General features: G+C 37.8%; 1 protein-coding gene across 2 annotated transcripts in view; it reads right to left on the reverse strand.

Moving 5' to 3' along the window:
* The window catches only part of LOC121300913 (mitogen-activated protein kinase kinase kinase 1-like), a 46,651-nt gene extending 24,257 nt beyond the window's left edge, over window positions 1-22,394 (reverse strand). For both annotated transcript variants that reach the window (XM_041229908.1, XM_041229900.1), the window contains exon 1: window positions 21,899-22,394. In XM_041229908.1, coding sequence (XP_041085842.1) covers window positions 21,899-22,362 — 464 coding nt within the window. In that variant the 5' untranslated portion in view covers window positions 22,363-22,394. The remainder of the gene's footprint in view (window positions 1-21,898) is intronic.
* Between the last annotated feature and the right edge of the window lie 910 nt (window positions 22,395-23,304).

Below are 23,304 nucleotides of genomic sequence, written 5' to 3' on the forward strand. Positions count from 1 at the left end.
ATGCAGGTGGGACGTGGAAGTGCCAGCTGAGGCTACGTTTCAATCGCGATCGAGATACAGACTGCCTGTTATAATGTAGATTGCCGAAGAACGTCTTAACTTTAATTGCTGAACACAGACATAGACAGGCAGACAGTAGTGGGATCTAAACCAGTAGTGGTTTCAAGAGGGCTGAAGCACATACACACATTTTCTCTGCCAAATGACTCGACAAAATATCTCCCAGACCTGGGGATCAATTCACTTACACAAATGCTGCTGCTTGGAGCGATTTCAAATGTAGCACTGACGTCAGCTTGTGCCCACGCTAACAGCATTGTATACAACAAAACAGAGTAATTGTAAGGAGAACAAAACAGGCAATTATGTTAATGCACTTCATAAATATAACATTTCTGCCAATGCATGGTTTTGGTTGAAGTTCTTGAGATATTTTCTTCCCCCTCCTGTACAGGTATACTACATGTTGCATTTACAGTCTGACAGTGTACAAACAAGCACAGGAATTATGGAGCAGTTTTCAAAAGAAGTCACAAAAATGGTCTGAACAGAATGAAAGCAGTTGTGCTTCTACCAGTACAAACGAACACTCTCTCACTAAAGCTATCAAAATCAATTTAAAATTGCAGTTGCTTTAATGTAAATATTAGCAATTGTCATTTCAATGTCCATTACAGATAAAACACGTCTCCTTGCTTACATACAGTACGGCTCCAGAGCGCTGTTAATTTCTTGGCTTTGCAGCACAGCCATTACAGCTGTGTTGCATCAGAGGAATCACCAAACTGCCATGTTTCCAGTTTAAACAAACCCTTACTGTACAATACATATTAACAGCTGGTTATGTACTGTAACTCACACTCTGAATGATCCAGTTTACAAAACTGTAAACAAATGAAACTCAGTGCAGCACGTACTGTATGACTTGAGCAAGACTACTACTGTAGCCTATATATAATGGGCAGCTGTGTAACAATTCATCATGGATTGTGTAGTTTTTATTGTGATACAGGAGAGTACTGTAAATCTGTGGCAAAAGAAACAACCAATTATACTTCTGATTGATACAAAACAAGTTTACAAGACACGAATGAACTTGAATTCAAGAGCAGGAAGGAAAAAAAATTACAGCTGAATGCATTTTAAAGCAAACACCACATTTTACTAAAAAAAATAAATAAATTAAAAAATTAAAAAACACAACAGTGATGATTTGGTTCCTTAAATGGGCACCAAATTGAAAAAAATAAATTAACACATTGTGCCTTTTGAAATCAAGAGCGTTGTCTTTTGAAGATGCATTTACAGTAGTGCTGGTACAAACAACCAAACAAACATTTTGTTTACATGTATTCGAAGGCAGAAAACTACGTCCGTGTCAGCCAGAAATGACAGTTGATAGAAATGAGAAATACGTACCATAAACTGTTGTTACTTGCACTGATTTACCGTATTGCCAGAACATGTGCAGCAGTTTCTAAAATGGAAAAATAGCTCAGCCTGTGTGGGATTTCTATATTAAAATAAAGAAGATCAACACAGCCGCTTTTAGTCCTCCATTTACTCTGGCTGGCAAACCACAGCATTTTAAATGGAGTCCAGATTAGCATGTGCATCGCATGTGTGTGTGTGTGTGGTGTGGTGTGTGTGTGTTGTGTGTGTGTTGCTGTGGTTGTTTGTGTGTGTGTGTGTGTGGTGTATTGTGTGTGGTCACACACCGCACTGTGCCGCTTCAGGTCCGCACGTAAGACTTCTCTCGACCATCCCGTAAGACGTGCCGCTTCAGTCGTGTCCGACCCTCCGACTGCATGTATACATCAGACTACTCAAGGGGTCTATATGAATCCGCACGGATAAACGTTTCCTCGGTCTGCAGCGCCACCATCGCATTCGGCGCCCTGCATAGATAACATGTTATTAGTCTCACAAAATCAGATCACGCATACTAGAACCGAGCCACCGTAACAGACTCGCCCATGCCCAAGCTCTGGTACAGGTCCCGAGCGGGAGGAAACTCTAACGGATGGAATAGAACACGACATGACAAGTAAGGACAGAACACCGTTAATGACTAGTGATCCTCGACGTCGTCTGCGACGTGCGCGGACAATACTAACCGCATTCGGGATTCAGCGATTACTAACACCTCTTGACTCTAGCTGATCATACACACAGCATATATATCGTCACGGATACTCATTTCACAAGGATATTCGTGAAAATTTATCGATAGTAATAATAATAGGAAAACTAATAATCTAGTTAAACCTATACCAATATGGTAATAATATATTTCGTGTCCGTCGTACGGACACGTACACCTTCCGCGCCAGCGTGTACAATTGAGTTCAGTACACTTAAGTGCATTACTGTGATGAAATCACAAGTGTATCGTTAATTAATAGCTTCCTAGTACCGTCGAAAAACGGTGAAGAGTCTTTTGCATGATACTGTCTACGGTGTCGCCCCACGCGCAAGGCTACACACACCTATTTTGATCACTATAATTCAATGTATTATGTGCACATGATGTCCCCATTGTCACATTTCCCCACTAGCGATACAAAAAAAAGTCGAAATGTGTAGCAGTATGATGAATCATACCGTCGTTATTCGACAGACTTACCCACATTCTTTTCTTTTTTCTTTTGAACCATTACGCTCACGTACCCCTATATCATAGCCGTCCATATGCAAAGTTATGCCGGATCTGCTAGCGTGTCAACGTGAGCCTTTTCATGTCTTCACATATCACCCCGGTCTAGAATAAGTACTGTAGATTCGTATTACAACATATTGGTAGACTAGTTAGTCCGTATTTCCCCACATCAACTCAGCGAAACTAATGTAAATAAATGAGTAATACGTGGACTTGTTATTACGCAGTTTTTCTACGTGTAAATTGTTAATGAGTACCATCATCACGGACGTCAATAGCAATCTCCGTAAATGTGCACGTTATCTCTGATTCATGAAGGAATTAGTGTACTAATAATGCATGTCTGAATCATTATCATGTACTCGACCTGAACCGTTTATCTTACCGTCCACTGATTACACACTTCACAGCCCGAGTGATCAAAGATTAATTCCACTGATGAGACTGGAAATCCGTCTGTCTAGTGTATGCTGGTGGTCTCGTCGTTGAACGGAACCGTCTGTACCGTCAAGATTAAGGAATATCGTGTTTATCAACGACCAAAAAACCTCTTAGGAATAATGCATAGGAGCAATCACCATATGGTACAAAGATTAACATAATTTATGACTATCTTCAATGTGTTAGTGGAGTATACAATCACACGAACGCATCATAAATAACTTGATCACGACCTGTAGAGTGGGGATTTTAGACCATGTTTATTGAGTAACACCGTGAGACTTGATGGTTCAACAAGTTTAATGGCTGATTTCGTGGTTGTGTTCTTCGAGTCAGCTATTGCTTCGTGATTGGTCGAAAATTCGCCCGAATGTTCTCCATTCTTGGGCCGTTATTTATTAGCAGAACTCAAGACGTTCAGTGTTTTACGCGTAAGTAGTTACGAGTTTAACTGTTGTCACACTGAATGCTTTTTCCGTTAATGTTTTGTATCAGAATGACTTACGTGTTGCGACATTAGATATATAGTCAGATACAGTTTAGATGCCCCCTCTACAAATATCTTAACAATTAGTGTCCCCATTAGCGCTTCCACTTGTTCATGTTGCGATGCAGAGTTGTCATAGTTTCTACTGATTGATTCGCTCTCATGGAAATTAGTTAGTGGTTCAGTGCGTACCCCCCCGGAGCCTGTGCAGTGTCGCCCAGAAGCTTTCATTGTGTGGGACTTAACATAGCACTGTAAGTCTCAACATCTCCAAAGTCATTGAGCTGATTGTCGCTACATCAATAACGGATGCAGCGAATCAAGGCACACGCGGTCACCACCTAGAATGACCCTTCTGGTCCTTTATCTCAGTCAGCGTTATCCGTATCGGTCGTTGAGTCCCTGCGAGACCTCTTCGTATCCATCTCTGCCTATGAGAGTGTGGTTATTCGTTCTATTTTGTCTACCGAATTCCCCCCTGTGCTGCGGAATAGCTTTGCAGTGGTCTTCCCTCGCGTTAGTTCGCAGTTACTTGCGCGTGTCCGTTTGTGCCCTGCTGGCTATGATGCCAACGGTGTCGCTTAGAATGAGACACCACCTTGTAGGCTCCGTGATCGTACACAGACCGTTCTATCTACTTTTACCACCTCGAACTGCGAACACATGTAAGTAATCACGACCAGTATACGTACGGTTCCTGAAGTAGTAAAGTCTAGGATCATAACAAATCTTCTGTCGAAGAAGCGTTACTCAAAAATAGAATTTTCTGAGCACCAAAGTTGGTTTAAAAGTGCAGGATGTGTAAATCCAGAAGCCCGCAGAATAGTGTCTCTTCTCAGCCTCCTGCGACTACCAAAAAGTGTGCTTTTTTTGTTATAAACTTAAGGTAGATTTAGTGTTATCACCCATTAACTCATGTTGAAACGCCGCCCGCGCTCCCACAGAAGGCAGTGGTCACCTACGTCCTATATCGGTTGAAGACCTTCTCTAAGAGAACGTAACTCTCATATGTAGCCGCTCGAGTTTACCGTCGGTGTAGTTTCTGAACCCGTGTTCCAGCTTGAAGTTACTCTTAGTCTCGACGATTTATGAATTTCATCCATAACCCCACGTGATACGGGTCCCATGGCATGTAGAGATGTAAAGCGTATTCTTCACGCAAGATTGTATTTAGTCTATCGCACACATGGGCTGACAACTGTAGGTAGGTCGTGTTATATTTCAAACTTTATGTCACAGTGTGTGCTTGCTGACACAAAATTTTATAATCGTGTCACGCATCTAGTGGTATGTGTTTAGCCGGTGGACCCCAACGTACACTAACACGAAAACGACACAACTATCAAACATCGTGCGATTGTTACCCCCATTGCGTGGAGTTGTATGTTACTGGCGTTGCCCCTATACCCCCGTGTTTCGCATCACGAATCTCGTCCGTTGCGTCTTTTTAACATATGTCATTGTGGTTACATTTTCGGGTCTATAATATGTGTCTCGTAGTGGACGTCATTTCATACTGTCGATACCACGGTAGCTCTGTCTTCTACGTACATATTGATTACAGCACCATCTTTGATCTGGATACCTCCTGAACGATTGTTCCAATTCGACGTTCGACACACTCATACTTTGAACCGTGAATTCGTCGATACATCTTCTCGAGCCCCAATACTTGCGCACTACCCATTCGACATGACTTTGGCACCAATCTGAGACTACGACAGGTAATTCCCGAGTTGGCGTGTACAGCCCCTCCACACTGCTCCTCTCCCAGTAACACTCGTCCGTCGCTAGTCATCTAGCGTCACTGTCCACTACGGGATTTTGTGGCTACTAACCTGCTCTTCTACCGTTTTCTTCCCCTTATATGATGACTTATTTTAGTGTTTCGTCTTAGCTCTGTCGTCTATCTACAAAATTTTAGGCCCCAGACGTATTTAATGCTAAGAAAAAAAAAAAAAAAAAGAACTGCATTAGCTTCCTTAACGTGCTCAAAAAATCTGCATTAGGGCCTAACGAACATAGCACATGCGATTACAGTCTTACTGTTCATACTGGACAATGAGTCCCGCAAGGACATAAACACATATACCGCAGACAGACTAGCTCACTGTACGAGTGTTCCGCTTGATTGTTTTTTTCTTTTTTCTGGCCGCGGCCGTCAAACATGCATGTAGTGTGTGGACATGTCATCTGATGTTTGGATTTAAAGATCGGGACATGATTTTATATATTACTGTGTTTTGTCGTAGAGGAAGTAAGGTGAACATTACACATTCATATGACTGGCTTTTACAATACAAAAAATTTTTCTAAATCTAGGACGTACGATTTGCTTGTTACCGAAACTTTGTTGCAGGGGTTCAACATTTAATTTTTCTTTTAAGATATTATCCTATCATGTAAGTCTTATACTTTCCACAAAGAACGACGATTAACTTAAAAGTAAGCACAAGCTGTCATAATCCCTTGAGACCATGATAATGTACTCAATACTTAATCTGTGACAATTTTTTCTACGTTCGCCCGAAGGATGAAAACAGGCGATATTGTATCACTCCCAGTTACTAGTTAGCAAGTCTTCCATCCTATTAATATAGTACCCTCTACACTTGTTTTACAGGAACTAAGGTTATATAGTTGACATAGATCCGACACATCTTACTAGTACGACGAAATCGATTTCATTAGCAATGTACATAAGTATTGCAGATTCGGTACATATTTATTATGTGTGCGTAGCACCATAATGATATTGTGTACTACACTATCGGACCGGTAGTATAGAGCTGTGAACGTACCACGTTATGATTATACCACATGTCATACTAAGAGATTCAAGTCCCGTTTCCAGACTTGTTGCCGCTATGAACGGTAACTTGGTGGTTTGACATAATCAAAACGTATATAAATTTGTACAATGCATACTAGTGTAATCGTAAACTATGTATATCTTCAGTTTGAGCACAAGTATATAAAGTAGAGATGTACCTAGTTGTATGACATTATCGATATGAAGTGCAGTATTACGTGACAGTCTTAATAGTCAGACATACATGTTTAGTTCGTTAATTCTGATTGATAAGATCTATATACGTAGACACGACTATTGATAGTATATGATGGGTAGTGAATGATAGCTTTATCTGTATTCACGTTTCGTGCTCCACTTTGGTATGTCAGGGTGCTCGGAAGTGACGCCGATGTTACATATAACATATTTACTGAAAAAGTGGTTTTGAAGTGATGGTGAATCTTTCACGTTCTAGTGTATACTTGATAACGATTATTGATCGAAAATAATAAAAACGTCAGTACAACAGTTCTGACTTCCGCCGTAAGAAATAACCAGTCAAAACAGTTTAGCACTAGCAGTCGTGAAACAGTCCAAGACGTCTGAATCTGTCATTTTAACCGGGGGGGGGGGGGTAGTAGATAAAAAAATGACCTATCTTGGTTATTACACCATTACCCGTCGACAAGTTCTAAGTATCAGACACCGGTCATTCACTACTACCGACTGAGTAGATTCGTGACGACCGCTTAACGCTTTTCCATGGTTACAATAGGCTTTTTTTCGGACGTGGTCTGTCTTCCAATATGCAGAACAGTTTATTCCAGACTTATTATGTAGTGGACACATATATATATCGTTTCCCATGAATCTATATTCGTATAGTGGGTTGTTATTCACAATGAAAATACATTTAGACAATTCAATAACTGATGTTGGGCTGCTTACAGTGTATTTCGCCTATTATTCACGAGGTTGTACGATCGTGTACCGGTTGACGCGTTTACTGCTGCCTCTCACACGTTTCGTCGATTTGGATTAGTAATCATATTGTCAAAGCTATGAGTAGTCAGACGGGTGTGTTCCCAGGGAGTTCACGATCGATGTACGACCTAGTTACAATTAACTGCTGATCAATGGTTCACATACTCACTTATCCTGTCAGCAGATAGCATTTATTACGTAGTATGGCATAATAATCCCGATCGCAGCAGTTCCGTAACTTGAGACTCTTACATATTGCATAATACGCAGTTCCCAAAAAAAAAAAAAAAAAAACCAATTCTGCGTCCTCTCTAATGTCAACGTTAGATCATTATAACATGTATATAGTACCTAGAATGCTACATTTTAGCGCAGAGCTAGATGGAGTCTATAGATGTGACTGTGGGTTGAGCGTCATGGCCACAGTAGTGGTGCCATTCTGGTGTCAGTCTGCGTGTACATCCATAGTGCATATCTAATTGGTCGAACCTGGGGTAGATGAGTGGGGAAGGACTCCCTATGTCTGGGATGATTGCGATCGTTAAAAATGCGTCTCTCACTCCGGTGAGCGAGGTCACGACTTTTTTACCACTTCTCCTTCCTTGGTCGGCCTAGATCGGGATCTTGTGTCCGACGGTTCAGTGTATATTATGGTATTGTTTTGACTGCCAGTCATACGTCTGTACATCACCCGTGTACCCGTGTATTAGCATCCATACTTGCCCGGATAATGTGACGTACTTGAGTGAACCTGTATACCGAGTGACACTCAGTCTTTCTTTTTTTTTAAGTTTTTTACAAATAATTGCTGTTGACTGACATGCGTATCGAAGTCGTCACGACATGCGGATTTATCTCTATTTTTGACGTTAACCAACAGCGGAGTCCCAATTGTAGTAGGAGGAGAATTACTCCGCTCGACTGTTCAGTTTCCGTGAAGACGAGTGTCTGGTCCCATTGACGGTTTTTGGATCTTGGAGCCATGTAATTTCCGTTTAGCGGAGTGTATACTAACTGCCGAGAGACGACTTATACATGACTAGAGGTGATGTGGTCTGATTCTGCTGTAACCCGACCACCACACGATGACCATCATCGTACATCGTTTCTACAACACCTTGATCAGATTCCACGGGTATCAACGACGTAGCGTGTACTCACGAAGTTCTCATCCACGATAATTATAATGTTTTCTACAGTAGAACATTTTTTTTATATCGCTTCCTCTTTTTCTTCTTTCGTCACAGGCCAAAAGACCATTTGCTAAGTCGAGATCACCGTAATTAAGAGTAACCGAGCCGGGGCAATGGACCAGAAAAACAAGTCAGACGCAAGCGTATCAGTGTAAGCCATTTCACACCACTAGGCGGCGCTATCAGTATTCTGTAGGGAATAGAGATTCCAAGTAGGTTTAGTTCACGCAGTTTTTCAGGGCTACAGAATCGGCGTATTACTGCGATTTGTTTTACTCAAAGTAGTACTTCCTCTTATGCATGTCTGTCTAGTGAATGTCATCATAGTCGTGATTGGCTGTTGTCTGATTAGTAGCATCATCTTTTACAAGTATCATCACCGTACTGCTATCCGGATTGAAGCGCTAGTATTCACTTATCAAATTTATGAACACCCCCACCATCATTAATACGTCATTTCGTCCCTATAATCGTAGGGGGAGAGGTCACACTTGGCGAGTTCCTCAATACTATGAGAGATCGTATGGATTTATTTTTGCTAAATTAGTAAACGTGCAGTAGATACCTATCAACTATCAGAGTAAACCCCATGGAAGGCGTCACATACTCGGAAATGTATACACTAATCGCTATTGTTTATAGTGTTATTCGAGTCGGACTGCCGGAGTACTCCACAGCAAGTCTTTACGACTAATACTGCATCCAGCCGACTACTAATGGGTAGCAATGTGGATTGGTCCGTTCTGCACCCGTAAGGCTATACGCTACAATACTACTTATAATCTTACCACCTCTCAGTGTTGAACCTGTTTCTCATGTCTCGCGCATGACTGCGTTACGGTGAGTAAAGTACTTTCTCAAGTAAGTTTAGTATTTTTAATTGGACGATAAGTCTCTGTTCTATATGTTATGTTATTATTACTATCGTGGTCTCTTGGCCTTACATTTAGTTAGTCGCTATTATCGTGCCTCCAGAACAATCTCGCTCACTACGAGTACGACACTCGCTGTCATAAATGATCGTTTTACGTCGTCAGTTATTTGATTATAAGTGTATAATTCTCGATGTATTCAATATGTTTTTACGTACCTACGATTCATTATGTCTCGTTGATAAGAAGTAAGAAGAAGACTAGTAATAACCCTCGGTTAAGTCCTGACAGAACAGAGGAGACATTGCCTGACTCCAGTGTCCTGACATCATGACTTTAAAGGTGATGATTACATAAGCAGTGAGGGAATGTTCCAATGATGACATTAAAGTGGCCAATTAGATGTACACCGGCTCGTTTGTATCTGTTCACTGGTGAATTATAACCATCCACAACTGGAATCTGTCGATTGAATTCTTTTTTTTTTAGTCATAATAGAGCTTCCGTTGTGGTATTGTACGGTGAATTTAGTTTTTTTATTACAAAATAAATAAAATTTTTTTTAGTTACGGTCAAGTACAAAACTCTCATTCCCAGGCACCTTCGGAAACAACAAACAATCAGGAAAAAGGAGACCCAACTTATGTTTGTTCGTTTGTTTCGTTAGAGTTAAGTTAAGGGAAACCCAACTTTATCTATAGTGTGACTGTTTTGTCTACATGGGACCAAACCTTTAGATATTGCGTTCATATTTTTGTTTGGTGTATATTTTTTTTTATCAATTTGCTTGGTGTTCACACTTACAAATGTACCGAGTTTGTTCGGGTGTGATGAGGAGTTTGGTTTTTGGTTTATTTGTGCTCACATTGCAATTTGCAAGTGAACACTGCTTGTTTTGTCATGATTAGTTGACAGGATGTTTACAATGTCTGCAGTGCATCTTGATATCTTTTAAGCTGACAGTGACTGGGGGATGAATCTGGTTTTTGTTCAATCATTTTTTTGGCTATGAGCTGGAGGGACAGCAATCTCTTTGTCAAGTTTCTCTCACTGTCCCCACTATTTCACTTGACATTTTGTGACCTAACTTACATTTACACTTTTAAATATTGCAGAATGCCACACACACAAACACACACACACACGGAGTACAATGCTACCAACCAACTACACAGAAACAACCAGGAAATTTCACTTCCTCCTCCTCTAGCTGCTTAAAGTGTGTGGTTTGTTTCCTGTGTGCAAACGAACCAAATTCCCCTGTTGTTCACATTGAAGTGTAGTAAGCGAACCAAACTAACTGAAACCACCTCTAAGTGGACTGAGTTCAGTTTATTTGCCAAGTTAACTTTGTTGTTCACACTCCACTCCAAACAAACCAAATCTCCCTAACAAACTCAGTGTGAACACCCCCTTATAATAAAATGCACTCACTGTTAGTGTAGATATTAAAACAGCTTTAAAAAGGAGGCATAAATCTATATATCGTTGAAAATGGTATCATTCATTCTGATGTTTGGTTCTCACCTACTGTACAACAGTACATTGCATTTAATCTTTTCAATGTCATTCATTATTAGAATATAGCTACACGCAGCAGAACGTACTGCAAATCATCATGTTTAAACTAACCTGTGGAAGATTATATATTTAATGTTGACTTCCACAAAGAATCTAGAGTGTGCTCATTCTGAAAGATAAAAAAAATGCCCACAGTGAAATATAGGCTGTACTGTATCTTCTTGTACAACAGCGACTGAATAATCCAAAATTATTTGTATTTAATACTTACAATCAGTAGTTCAGCATCTAGAGTCATGGCAGCACAATAGATTTTTTGTGTTAACTCTCCAAATCCATAGTGAAAGTATTAAATGCAACTTTAATGGCTACAGGCAACTAAAATGAAAATACAACAGACATTTAAAGCAAACTAAACACAATGTATGGGTTTTAACCTCTTTCCATACTTGTAATTACCGAGTAATAAGATGAGCTATAGTACAAATAGTTCAGCCAACGAAGCCAAGCAGATGACTTGATATATTCATCATAAAAGTAGAGCTGGAAAGTGAAGTTTCATGGTCAGGCATGCCCACAGACATGTCCCACTGTGTGCATTTGGCTCTGAACACAAGCACTGCAAGCTACAAACTCCACAAGTCCATGCACTTCACACAAAGCCTACAGTACATGGAAACAAACTGAGCGGAAACCACCACAGCTCAAGTCTTGTAACAGTTTTAATTATTATTCAGCCAATGCACTGTTGCCTGGTAATGGATTTTACAATTTTATATTAAAATGCAAATTTATCAACTACACATGGCGGAGAGCCCTGGTACTGTAATAATATGCAACTATCCATGTAACCAAGTTAAAACATTCCTTTACTTTCTCAGAAAAAATGTGTTCTCACATGTTATATAACGCTACTGCAATGGATAATACAGTAACACGATACGTCTGTGTAAGTTCCTGGTAATGCAGATGTAGCCTAAACTTGCACTTGCACCCGTCTACCACCATTTCATAATCTGACCACTCAGCTGGGGAAATACTGTACATAATCATAAAGCTTAGTTAATTATCAAAAAAAAAAATGTACAGAAATAAATAACAAACAACATCTCTAGAGAAATAAAACCTAAAAAAAAAAAAAAATAAAAAAATCTTGAATCACTGTGAACAGTTTTTTGTAATATTATTTTCCTGATTTAATTTAGGTTTTGGAAAGTACAATATTGAACAATAACTGATAAACTTTTTTAAAAAGCAGTGCTGGAGCACCAAATTAGCAGTACATCAAAATAATATAAAAAAAGCTGAATTGTCCTTAGAAAGCAAAAAATCCAAAGTGAAAGGCTACTGATACGGTATAAATATAAACTGTAAAATACCTTCTACTACTTCTGTTTTATATGTAGATTTACAACCTTTGAATACATGTTTGCAGTTACCATCACTTGACAGAGAAAGCCTTTCTACAGTACACAGCAGCACTGTATTGTCAAAGGGCAAATATTTCCAGGCAAATTCAAACTGTTATGACTTCTTACTGTGTTTTCATGCAGCCATTTAGATTGATTTATTGATTACTAATTTATATGGCAGGTGTCTTTATCCAAGTAAGCACACAAAACTATAACATTTACTAGAAACCATTAAAAGTCTCTTAAATAGTAACCCTGTTCCCTCAATAGCTTTCTTCTATTCAGTTACTAAATGGAAAGTGCTGAGTGACAAAGAAGCTGACTTTTGACCTCTCTGAAGAATATCATTTGAGGGTATCCCCTCCCCCCCCACTCACCCTCATGCTGCCTAGCAACAAAGCATTTTTAATGGTTCAGACTCCAGGAGGCCATACTGTAACTACTTGAACTTCTCATGATAAAACCGCCTACAATCGTAGTGAATGTTAAAGTTTATAAAGTAATGTCCTACAGCGAGCAGATTCTTCTTTTATACTGGACAGCAGAAGACAGTTGTGCTTACTGAATATAGCAGTACTGACATGGTTGGAGGTTATTTTTATTTATTGACAGGTTTAAAAAAATAAAATAAAAATAAAATAAAAGGGATTGCAGATTGATTTTCACTCCTGTTGATGCCATCTTTATATCCTGTCTGCTTGTGTTGTAACAAATATGTAAGCACTAATGCCAGTGGCTGTGGGGTATGTGACAGTTTGCATACACCTGGAAGTTTCTAGTATTGGCACAGGATACACACAAACACAACCAGGATAATCATCCAATCGGAGGCGGAACAGCACTTTCAAACTGCAGGGTGTCAGTTTACCAGGTTTGAAAAAAATAAAGTGCACAAATGAATGCTTAAGAGAAATGTCTACAGTATGTTCCAAAACATAACAGCATTAACAAGGATTAACTTCAGGGTAAGTCCAAATGACCACCACAAAAGCTATTAAAATACCTTTGGCTCACTTTCCATAATTCAGTTTAAATCTGTTAGCCTTCAGCACATTATGGTATTTGATACAAGTTAACCAACAATGGTATATATAGCCCCAAATCTAATTTCAATTACTTACTTACATTTTATTAATACATTTAAGAAAAAGGACATCAAATTAATATATACTAAATAAAACAATTAGCACTGCACAGCAACTTCAACCAACTACATTCCTTATGGTTTTAGCCTTGCTTTTAAGTCTGGTACTATACACATTTGTAATCCTTACTGCACAGTCAACATCATTCATATATGTTTTAATGAGGTTCACCACTGCAGTCGCCCCAATCTAAAGATCCTGGTTTCAGATTCCTACTATAGCTCAGCTATGTTGTTATAGAGCAGCTCTATGGCATTTTAAGTCAATGCACCTCCTTGAGCATCAAACAGCCCAGATGTAACAAAGGGAAGAAGCCCAAATATACCCCTGGATACACCAAGGCCTCAGGCCAGTGCCAAGCCCGGAACACAAAGCCCTACTGTGAGTTTACTAAAGCGTACCGCACATCCAGTAACACTTACAATCTAGGACGCTTTTTCACAAATATTTTTTGGGGCCTCAGAGCAACATATTGCTAAGAATAAAATGGCAGTAGAAGATTGTTACAGAAGAATGCCACTCACCTATTGTAATCGAAATAGCATCTTTCTTATTATTACTGAATTTAGACTTCTTACAAATGCTTGCTTAAACAGTTATTATGTGGTCTGGGGCGATTTCCTGTGACAAATCTTCTGTGCGTCATTGAAAGGTTGACTTCTTTGTAGAAAAAAATAGAACAAAAATATAATTTGCAGATATCCTGTCAACTGAAATCTAGTCTACTTGTTACCCACCTTAAAACCTAAAAGCTTCCAAAAAAGCATTTGCAGAATTTACCAGAGACATGTGAAGAATTGCAAAGCCTGTGAGCGTCAGCATATTTGCAGAGTTCTGCAGTAAGTAATGGGGGGGGGGGGGGGTGTTAACAATATATTACTGTAAAAAGAGCAGAAGCACAGTAATGCTGTACATACAAGACTCTCTTAATTACAACCACCACTGTCAACTAGAATAGGTAAACAAATGTATTTATTCATTCTAAACAATAATTAAAAACAGTGTATCTTTGTAAAGTGTAGGCTATTTTAGGTTAAGCCAGTTTTAGGATTCACTCAATATACTGTAACAGAATGCTCATTGTTAGCATTCCTAATGCTAATACCTGGAACCGTACAAATTGACAGGCTGACGAACAGTAATTGGCTCACACCAGAGCAGCAGCTGGCAGCTCCTGTTAACAGTAAAAGAAGAAACTCTAAAAGAAGATAATTTAAGATTACTTTAAGCTCATTTACTGGACATTTAGTCCTAAGAGACTTCTAAATACCACTACCAGCTAAACTAAAGCTGAACACATGTAAGATATTTAAATAGGGCAATTTAGATGTGGTAATGTTAATTTTGTGCTACTGTAAATAACAACCAACTAATTTGTTTGGTCTTTACGCTAAATAACCACTACTACGAAGCAGACAAAACCACAATGACAAGGACCACAAAATAATCCCCTTCAGCACTACAGATGGGAAGAGCTTACTGGCTGCTTACTGTACAATACATCTGCACACATACAGTAAGGGGCACTTTTCTGAAAGCATGCAAAAGAAAACCCCCAGCCACTGGGTATGAACTTTCAAGAAGTACAGTACAATACCATTCCAGACCCACTGATACTAATCTGTTAAAATAGGGTTAGCATACTAAAGCCAAATTTTAGCTTGGCAGTATAACAGCGTTTGAATTAAAAAAAATAAATACAGCAATATACTTTTTTTTTTTTTGTTTGATTACATTTTTAATTCCTTAGGCTAAACATGTAATGAGCACAACAATTTAATTAAAATGAAGCAATACATAAATCCATACTAAAGTAGTCTGTCTCTGCACTAGTGTAAACAAACACTTGAGTAGACACAGTGGTGTCAGACTGCACTGCAGTCAGCGTTTTAAAGGGTAACACTGCTAACCAGAACAGTTCCAAAGACTTATGATGACACTGCTATAGCCCAACATCAGCCAATCCATATGTTTTGTTATGCAAAGTGTTTTGCATGACTTGCAAAAAAAATCATTTTGCAAATAACTGCTCCTTTGACATTCGGGTTTCCTAAAGCATTTATGGGAAAAAAAAAAAATAGGTTTCAATTGTTCAAAATTCTGTCGCAAAGTTTTACTGTACTAGTGGAAGTAATTACTGCATTAAAAATGACGACATCTGTCAGGAGTAAGAAAAGTCACCTACACATACACATTGCTATACAAACCAGAATGCTTGAACCTACACAGGAACTAACCCCAAAACAGCTGGCAGCGCCCATCTGAAAAATCATTGTAGGTTCTTCTGTTTGAAGAGCAGTTTGGGGTTGGGATTGGTGACAATTTGTACATTTCACACATCAGTGCTTGAAGAATAGTAGGGCCGTATTCACAAAACTAAGTTAGGACTTCTTTGACTCTTTCCATATTAGTGCAAAAGCCCAAACCCTTACTTCTCAATTTAGTCTAGTGTCCTATATGGAAATAAATCACAGAAAAGTGATAAAAAACTAGACAGGTTAACTGGTCCGTTATGCTGAATGGGGTTACTTTTCCTTGACCACAAATAAGTCTGTGGTGTTGAAAGTATAAAAAATGTTTTTCAAAGTCTGTTTATATATAGCAGCTGGTGTAACAGTTCCCCCAATATCAAACTGTAGTTTATTCATAAAAAGCTTACGTTTAATAACTCCACTATAAAATGTCTGCCAAGAAAACACTCTTGTTTGGAATTACAAAGTCATATTTACTAGAATCCCATCTTACCAGCCTGTAGACAGAGAGTTAAGCTAAAATGAATACCTGTTGGGAGCTTTTTACTAAATATGTTGATCAGAGAAAGGACAATGCCCCTTTAATTACTTTCAAAACAAACAATGTAAAACAGTTGCTATAGGTACACAGTTAACGTGTTTGGCCTTTCAAACTTTCAAGTACAGTAACCCTTATATGAAGGCAAACATTAGATTCAAAACAGTTACAACTGCAAAAACTGCAGCCAACGAGTTGGCTACAATAATTTGAAGAAAAAAAAAGATGCAAACGGATAGTTACCAGTACACAGTACAGGGTTATTTTTAGATGGCAAAGTATTCCAAACATTTTCAAGGAACCTTGTAGGCTCATTTTTGGGTAAAAAAAGGCTCCTTAGTCAAAACAGATGCTCTCAATAAAACATAATAAATATGAAATGACTTCTGGGTCTAATGTGAAGCCAACACAGAGTAGGGTCTTGTTGAATTAAAATGGATGTACCTATTTTGAAGCTACTTAGGCACATCTTCTGAAAGGCATGACACTTCAGAAATTGGGAAAAAATGGTTCAGTGATATTGTTGGCAAACAGAAATAAAGCAAGGAAACATTTTAAGAATTTAAAGAAGAAAATCAATTTACTTCTAGTGCTCCTAGCCATGGGTCTGATTTAAGTGCCTGCCACAATTTCTCCAATAATTTTCCACTGGGTTTTGACAAAATCTTCAGATTTGACAACCCACACCGTCAAAAGACAATACATCTTGCTGTTTATATGACATCATACCCACCTTAATGTAACGTTGATCCTCTTGAGCACACAATAGTCAGTGAGCTTAGGGGAAATGGTGACCTAGCTATGTAATATTCTCCAGGGACTGGGAAGACAGTCTACAAAAATAAAAACAACTTTACCATGCTCACGCTCAGTTGACCCTTTTAACTTTGTCTTATTCAACCCAAAAAAGCAAGACTGCAGTAAAAAAAAAAAAAATTCTTTAGTCTTTTTTTTAAAACTTGGTTTTGATCTGTTCCTACGGGCTATGTTTTTTTTTACATGATAAATGCACTGGAAATAATTAACACATTTTGTGAAGAAACTGAAGTGTTGTTCATGGCCTGAGGCCTAACTGCTCCAATGATTCAAAATGGGTTATGATTATGTCAAGCATGTTAAAGAAAACCCTTGTAGAAATGACAAATGTACAAGTTCTATAAAATCTAAATGCAAAATCTACTTCTCCTCAATTCTGTGACTCTGCATACTGTACACTACCTGAAATTGTGAAGAAGCAAGTACCAAGAGTACAGCGTTTCAGAATGGCCAAGAAATAGAAATTAGGGCATGAGACTAAACAGCTGAGAAGTCTGTATCATTTATTAAAGGCTTGTTTTGTGCTGCTATCAAATACAGATGCCATTATTAACAACCTGTTTTGCAGAAAGCTGTACTATTACTCTTTATACAAGTGAAAAGCAAGTACTGGTATATAGGGCTCTTGATTTTCCATTCTTGGGAAAGACAAATTCAATTTTTCAAAATGATCAATTCTGTTTTTTCTGTTTTTTTTTTTTAACAATTTATTAAGAATTAACAATGCAATTTGAACATAAATACAAACTTTACATAAATCTATTGAATTATTTTTTTTTTTTTATTATTATTTAAGTCCCTGAGATAATGCAGTTTTCAGGAAAAAAAACTTTCTTAAAGCAGTCCACTAGTAACAATGTACTGTAGCTCAGTCAACCAATAAAGGTGTTTGGAAAATGCCAGCAATAAGCTGTTTTACAATATACAGACTAGTCGAAAACGAGGGGCATTACTACAAAAATATACAATTTTCACAAAATTACAAAGGAAATACAATGTTCTCTCCCATCTGTAGTTTTCACCTTCAACAACGCAGACTGTTTTATTCTGTACTTGCTATAAAGCTGCTTGCATGTGTTTCTCGTATACCCTGGACAGACAGAGCTGCCTTAATTAGAGCAGGGCTCTTCAACTAGATTTTTAAGGGGGCCAGATTGGAAAAAAGTTAGGAGTAGGCAGGCCCGAGTATTTTACTCTGCACATTTTTAAGCAGTAATAAATATTATATAACTTAATGTTCATATATTGAACCAGACTTACACATTTTACCACATGAATGGTACTTTAATAACAGAACAGTGTGAGCATTTAATGGAGTACCATTACAAACATTTTAAAATGTATGCCTATGTGACATATTAATAGCAGAACTTAAGAGATCAGCGCTTCTACTTTTGAGCTTCTAACTTCTGTTAACACATTGTCTTTGTGTTCGATACAGTTGATAAAATAAATAAGTATTTTTTGGTCACTTATTGTTGAATCTACAATATTCACCATTTTCTGTTCTTACTACAGTAGCTAGAGTACAGAGAGACAAGTTATAGCAACAGAAGTAAAACAAAAACTAAACAAATCACTCTGACTATGTAGTATTAAGGAGTTAATGATAAATTAGAAATAATAAGTTATAAAACTAAAGGTTTCACTTCAACCACCGTGTCGTTTCCTTGTGTTGAGTGGGTGATGGAGTAACAGATTTGCGATAACTAAATAAATCAATACATAAATTCAATTAGTTTTTTTTTTTTTTTTTTTTTTTTTTTTTTTTTAAATCGAGGGATTTTTTTTTGTTGTTGTTGTTGTTTTTAATCAGGCACTTTTCTGTATATACATTTCCAAATTATTCTACAGACTAGAACAAACAAAACAGCTAGTTGCTTTTTTAAACAACTCGACACAGGCAGTGCCGCAGCAGAGACAGTCAGTCCATCAACTTAACGCCCACAAAACCAAATAAACATACAAAAACGTTTTATACAAATGTCATCGCTGGGCTTCTGGGTAGTGTAGTTTTCAAAGCAATCCATTATTTTTTATTGGAGAAAAACAGCGGTAAAAGACTGTTTGTGCAGTTTTTTTTTGTTTTTTTTGTTTTTTTTTTTTTTTTTTTTTTTTTTAAATGGTGCAATTGCAAAGCAGAATTCCATTCCCAAAATGCCAATTCCGTTCCCAATGCCTAATTCCGAGATTGTGGAAAATCAGTAGCCCTAACGTGTATGAGGTGCTGTATATCTGTGCATGCAAGTTTAGGAACTACAGTCTCGCAAAGCACTGAGCTCCAGGCACTTTCTGCCAATAAATATTTAAGACTTGGGTGTCGACTGTAAATATGGAGATTGCCTTGCTTGGTTTTCATGATTCAGTTGATCAGTATATTAGGTTGCAAGCAAGACAAAATGTGGAATTTTGGTTCACAAACTGGACCTCTTTCCCATTTTAAGAGTCTGTAATTTTTTTTTCTGACTTCATGTGATTCTACAGCAGTGCTTTTCTTTGTATTTCTTTAAAATATTCTGTTTTATGTTCTTGCTAAATATGATACTGACACACTGTAGTAAACAGCAGTTTAAAAATTGTATTCCAAAGGCTTGTAAAAAGGCAAAGAAATACAGAGTCTGCATGCCAGGCTGCATTCTGATGGGACTGGGAAGAGATCACAGGTGGTGATGAACTGTTCTAGTGAGCGCAATACCATGAATGTCATCAATATCCAGAATCATATTTGAACGTAACCTCTCAATGACTACATTTGGATTGCTTTTGGCAAATCATGAATAGGGCTTTGTCTGCCATTCAAACGGTTTCACACAATACACAGAGACATTTTAAAGAATAGATCACAGTTCATGCCACATTTTCCATTCTTCAACAATGACTTAAAGCTGCAGGTTGCTGTCTTGCCTGTGTGAATGAGGTGGAGCCCTGAGATTTTACCTTTCAAGGAATCAGAGACAACAGTGTTACCTATTGGAACGCAGCCAAAGTACTGAGACACCCAAGTCATCCATTATCTGTTCACTACTGCTCCAAATTCAAAATGTCAATCACCATACTGCTACAAAGCACTGTACCTTTACCCAACTCTATCTTATTTCCAGTCCCCCTTACCCATTTGTTGCCACTTGGTGATTACTCCTGCCCTTCCTGCAAATACAAATAGTCAAAATACTACAGTATTTTTAATAGCCTTTCTAGTAAAGTCTGACAACTGAATTCATATGTATAATTATTGAATAACAGTTAATGTTTCCTCTCTGCCTCCCTCCCGGAGTATCAAACAGTTAAAACCCGACAATACAAATAGTAATAATAAGCGGGGAAACAAACCACCATGCGACTCATTAGGGTACTTTCTATACTACCCATATGTTTTCGGCATCAAGTTTGTACGCAATGGGGCAAAGCAGGATATTACAGTAATGGAGAACTCGTGTCTGATCACGTGTTAGAGGCTCATAGTCCAAGTTCAGGGAGCACAGTTTAAAAAAAAAAAAAAAAAAAAAAAAAAAAACACGTTTCCGTGTTTAATCGGTTAACTCAAGCCTGACTAAAGGATGGCATTTAGGAGTGTGAACTATGAAGATGTACAGTTCACACACTATCAAATGCATTATTATACAAACAACGAACATATCCAGCACCAAGAAGGATATCACGCAAGGTTTAAGAAAAAAAAATAAATAAAAAAACGTGTTTCTGTTGTCTTGGCATACCTAGTCAAAACAAAGATAACTTCCCATAAATACATACCACTTTTTAAAATATAATTTACAACAAATCAACAAAACTGAATTACAAAGCTGGAACAGTTTTATCTATTTTTAAAAAAATCCAACGGATGCAGAACATGATCAATTCAAATATCTGACTAAATAGGTAGATAACAGATGCATATTTTATTTCATTTCATCATTGTATGCTACAATCCTAGCCAATAACATAGAATATGTAGCTATGTGGATTAATAATGTGGAGTGCTTTCCAAACATACATCCGGTCTCTGTAGGGAGCCGGACAGCTAAACAAAACTGTTCTTGATTAATTTTACTTAGAAATATTTTTAATCATACAAACTTAATGATCCATAGAAACTAAAGAACAATCAACGTTCCAAGAGAACAAATAAAAACAAAATTGTACACAACATAAAAACATACTGGTTGTTATACTACTAATAAGAAGTGAATGCCAAACACATTTAGTTTGAGTATGTATGAAAAGTAACACATTTACATTTCCGGAGAAGCTTAATCAATGTTCCTTGTCAAAATGGGAAAGCAAACACCCGTATCCTCAAATCTGAGGAAATCCAAACAGATTCGCTGATTAATTGCAAAACTAACTCATGAATTACAAAACTAGTAACATGTGTTTCAAGATCAGTTAATAAATCATACTGCAACCTCGAGCCCCAGGAATACACAGACGATCGCTCTCACTCCTAAAGCTTCCAGATAATGTGACCAAAGCAAAATATATCCGTGCAATGTAAAGTACTATCAGTCAAAGTTAAATAAAATATAAATATCAACACTACCCTATTCACAACAGAATAAGAAAAAAATGAATACAGATGTTCATGTAGAGTGTACTTTCTGGTTAAATAAATAAAGGCATATAAATAAATAAATCAATCAATCTTCAAATCACATTAGCAAAGCCGTAACCAACTGCAAAGAACCGTTCCCAGCAATCATAAACAGCGGCACTCTTCCCGATGTAAATACAATCACACTGGTTAAGAAACGTCCAAAACAAAAAAGGGGGAAAAAGTGCAATACCTATTTGGAGAAGAGATCATTTCCAATGAAGCCCCAGATGACCCATAATCAGAACTGTTCTCTGTATTGCATTTAATGTTCAACAATTCCTGAGTAGCGGTAAATGGACTGTTATTCGTATTAGAAACTGAGCGGTTATTCGCAGAACTGTACTGAGAGTAGCTTTGCTGCAGCAAGGTCGGCTGAAATCCACCGGGCGAAGAAGCCGATAAGAAGTGAAGCTGCGCTGATACAGGAGCAATTCCGGACTCGGGCGACAGGAGCAGAGACTCTGGTTTATCCAGATCTACGCTCCTGACTTTCCGTAGTTCTTTACGCCTCCACGATTTTTGCCTAGCTGCCTCTGGGCTGTTAGGAGGAACGAGTGCGCTAGTAGTATTACTGTGATAAGAGATCCCAGCGTTACTGTCGTTATTCAGATCACTAATTCCCGACGACGAGGTCCGGCTCCCCGTCGCCGCCATTTTCTGTCACCGAGTTTATCACTGAGGATCTTTTAGAGAGAGAGTAGAGTAAATTGGGGGAGGGAGAGAGGGGAGGAGCAAGAGGGCCTGGCGGTGTTTACATATAACCATAAAGAGCGTAACTAGAGCTACATGTTTTGCGTAAGTACCACAAAGGGTTTGCACTGTAGTGAATGAGTAACGTAGAGGGATTCACGAAAAACCGATGGTACTTTCAAACAAACTGGCAGTGTGGGGTGAGAAATGATGTGGTGAAACACAAAAAAAGGAGCAGTCACAGAAATGGTACGTAATATCTATATATAATATATATCTAAAATATATCATATTTGTTCATATATATATTGTTATAGATGTGGTCATGTTGTCATATTTGTATTATTTGGACAATATCTACATCCAGTATGTGACAACAGTATAAACATGAATAAACCTATTTCAGCAGACCCCTCCTTCCAATTGTTTCATTTAATTAAACATCATAAATATATATAATTAGGGTGAGTGTTCTTGTACTAAGAACACCCATTAATATATAAAGCTACATAATCTTGTTACTACATCAGTGTATAGTATCTATATATATATATATATTATATATATATATATATATATATATATATATATATATATATATATATATATATATATATATATACATATATATATATATATATATATATATATTATATATATATATATAATCTATTAGTTTTAAAAGCCAGTCAAGTTTCTGTTTTTAAAAAAAAGGTACATGCTGCTCAGTTCCTCAGGGCAAATGTCTGACGTTATGCAAACTAATATAAAGAATTATCAGCAGGGTGGATGATCACGAGTCTCTTGTGAGCATGTCCATATGCTCCAAACATTGTAATCTACCTGAAAGATGACCTAACAGTTTCATAAACCAGACAGAGGCGCAAACATATGGGCTTTTCAAGT

This window comes from Polyodon spathula, chromosome 2, assembly GCF_017654505.1.
Source record: "Polyodon spathula isolate WHYD16114869_AA chromosome 2, ASM1765450v1, whole genome shotgun sequence".
NCBI classification, from domain to species: Eukaryota; Metazoa; Chordata; class Actinopteri; order Acipenseriformes; family Polyodontidae; genus Polyodon; species Polyodon spathula.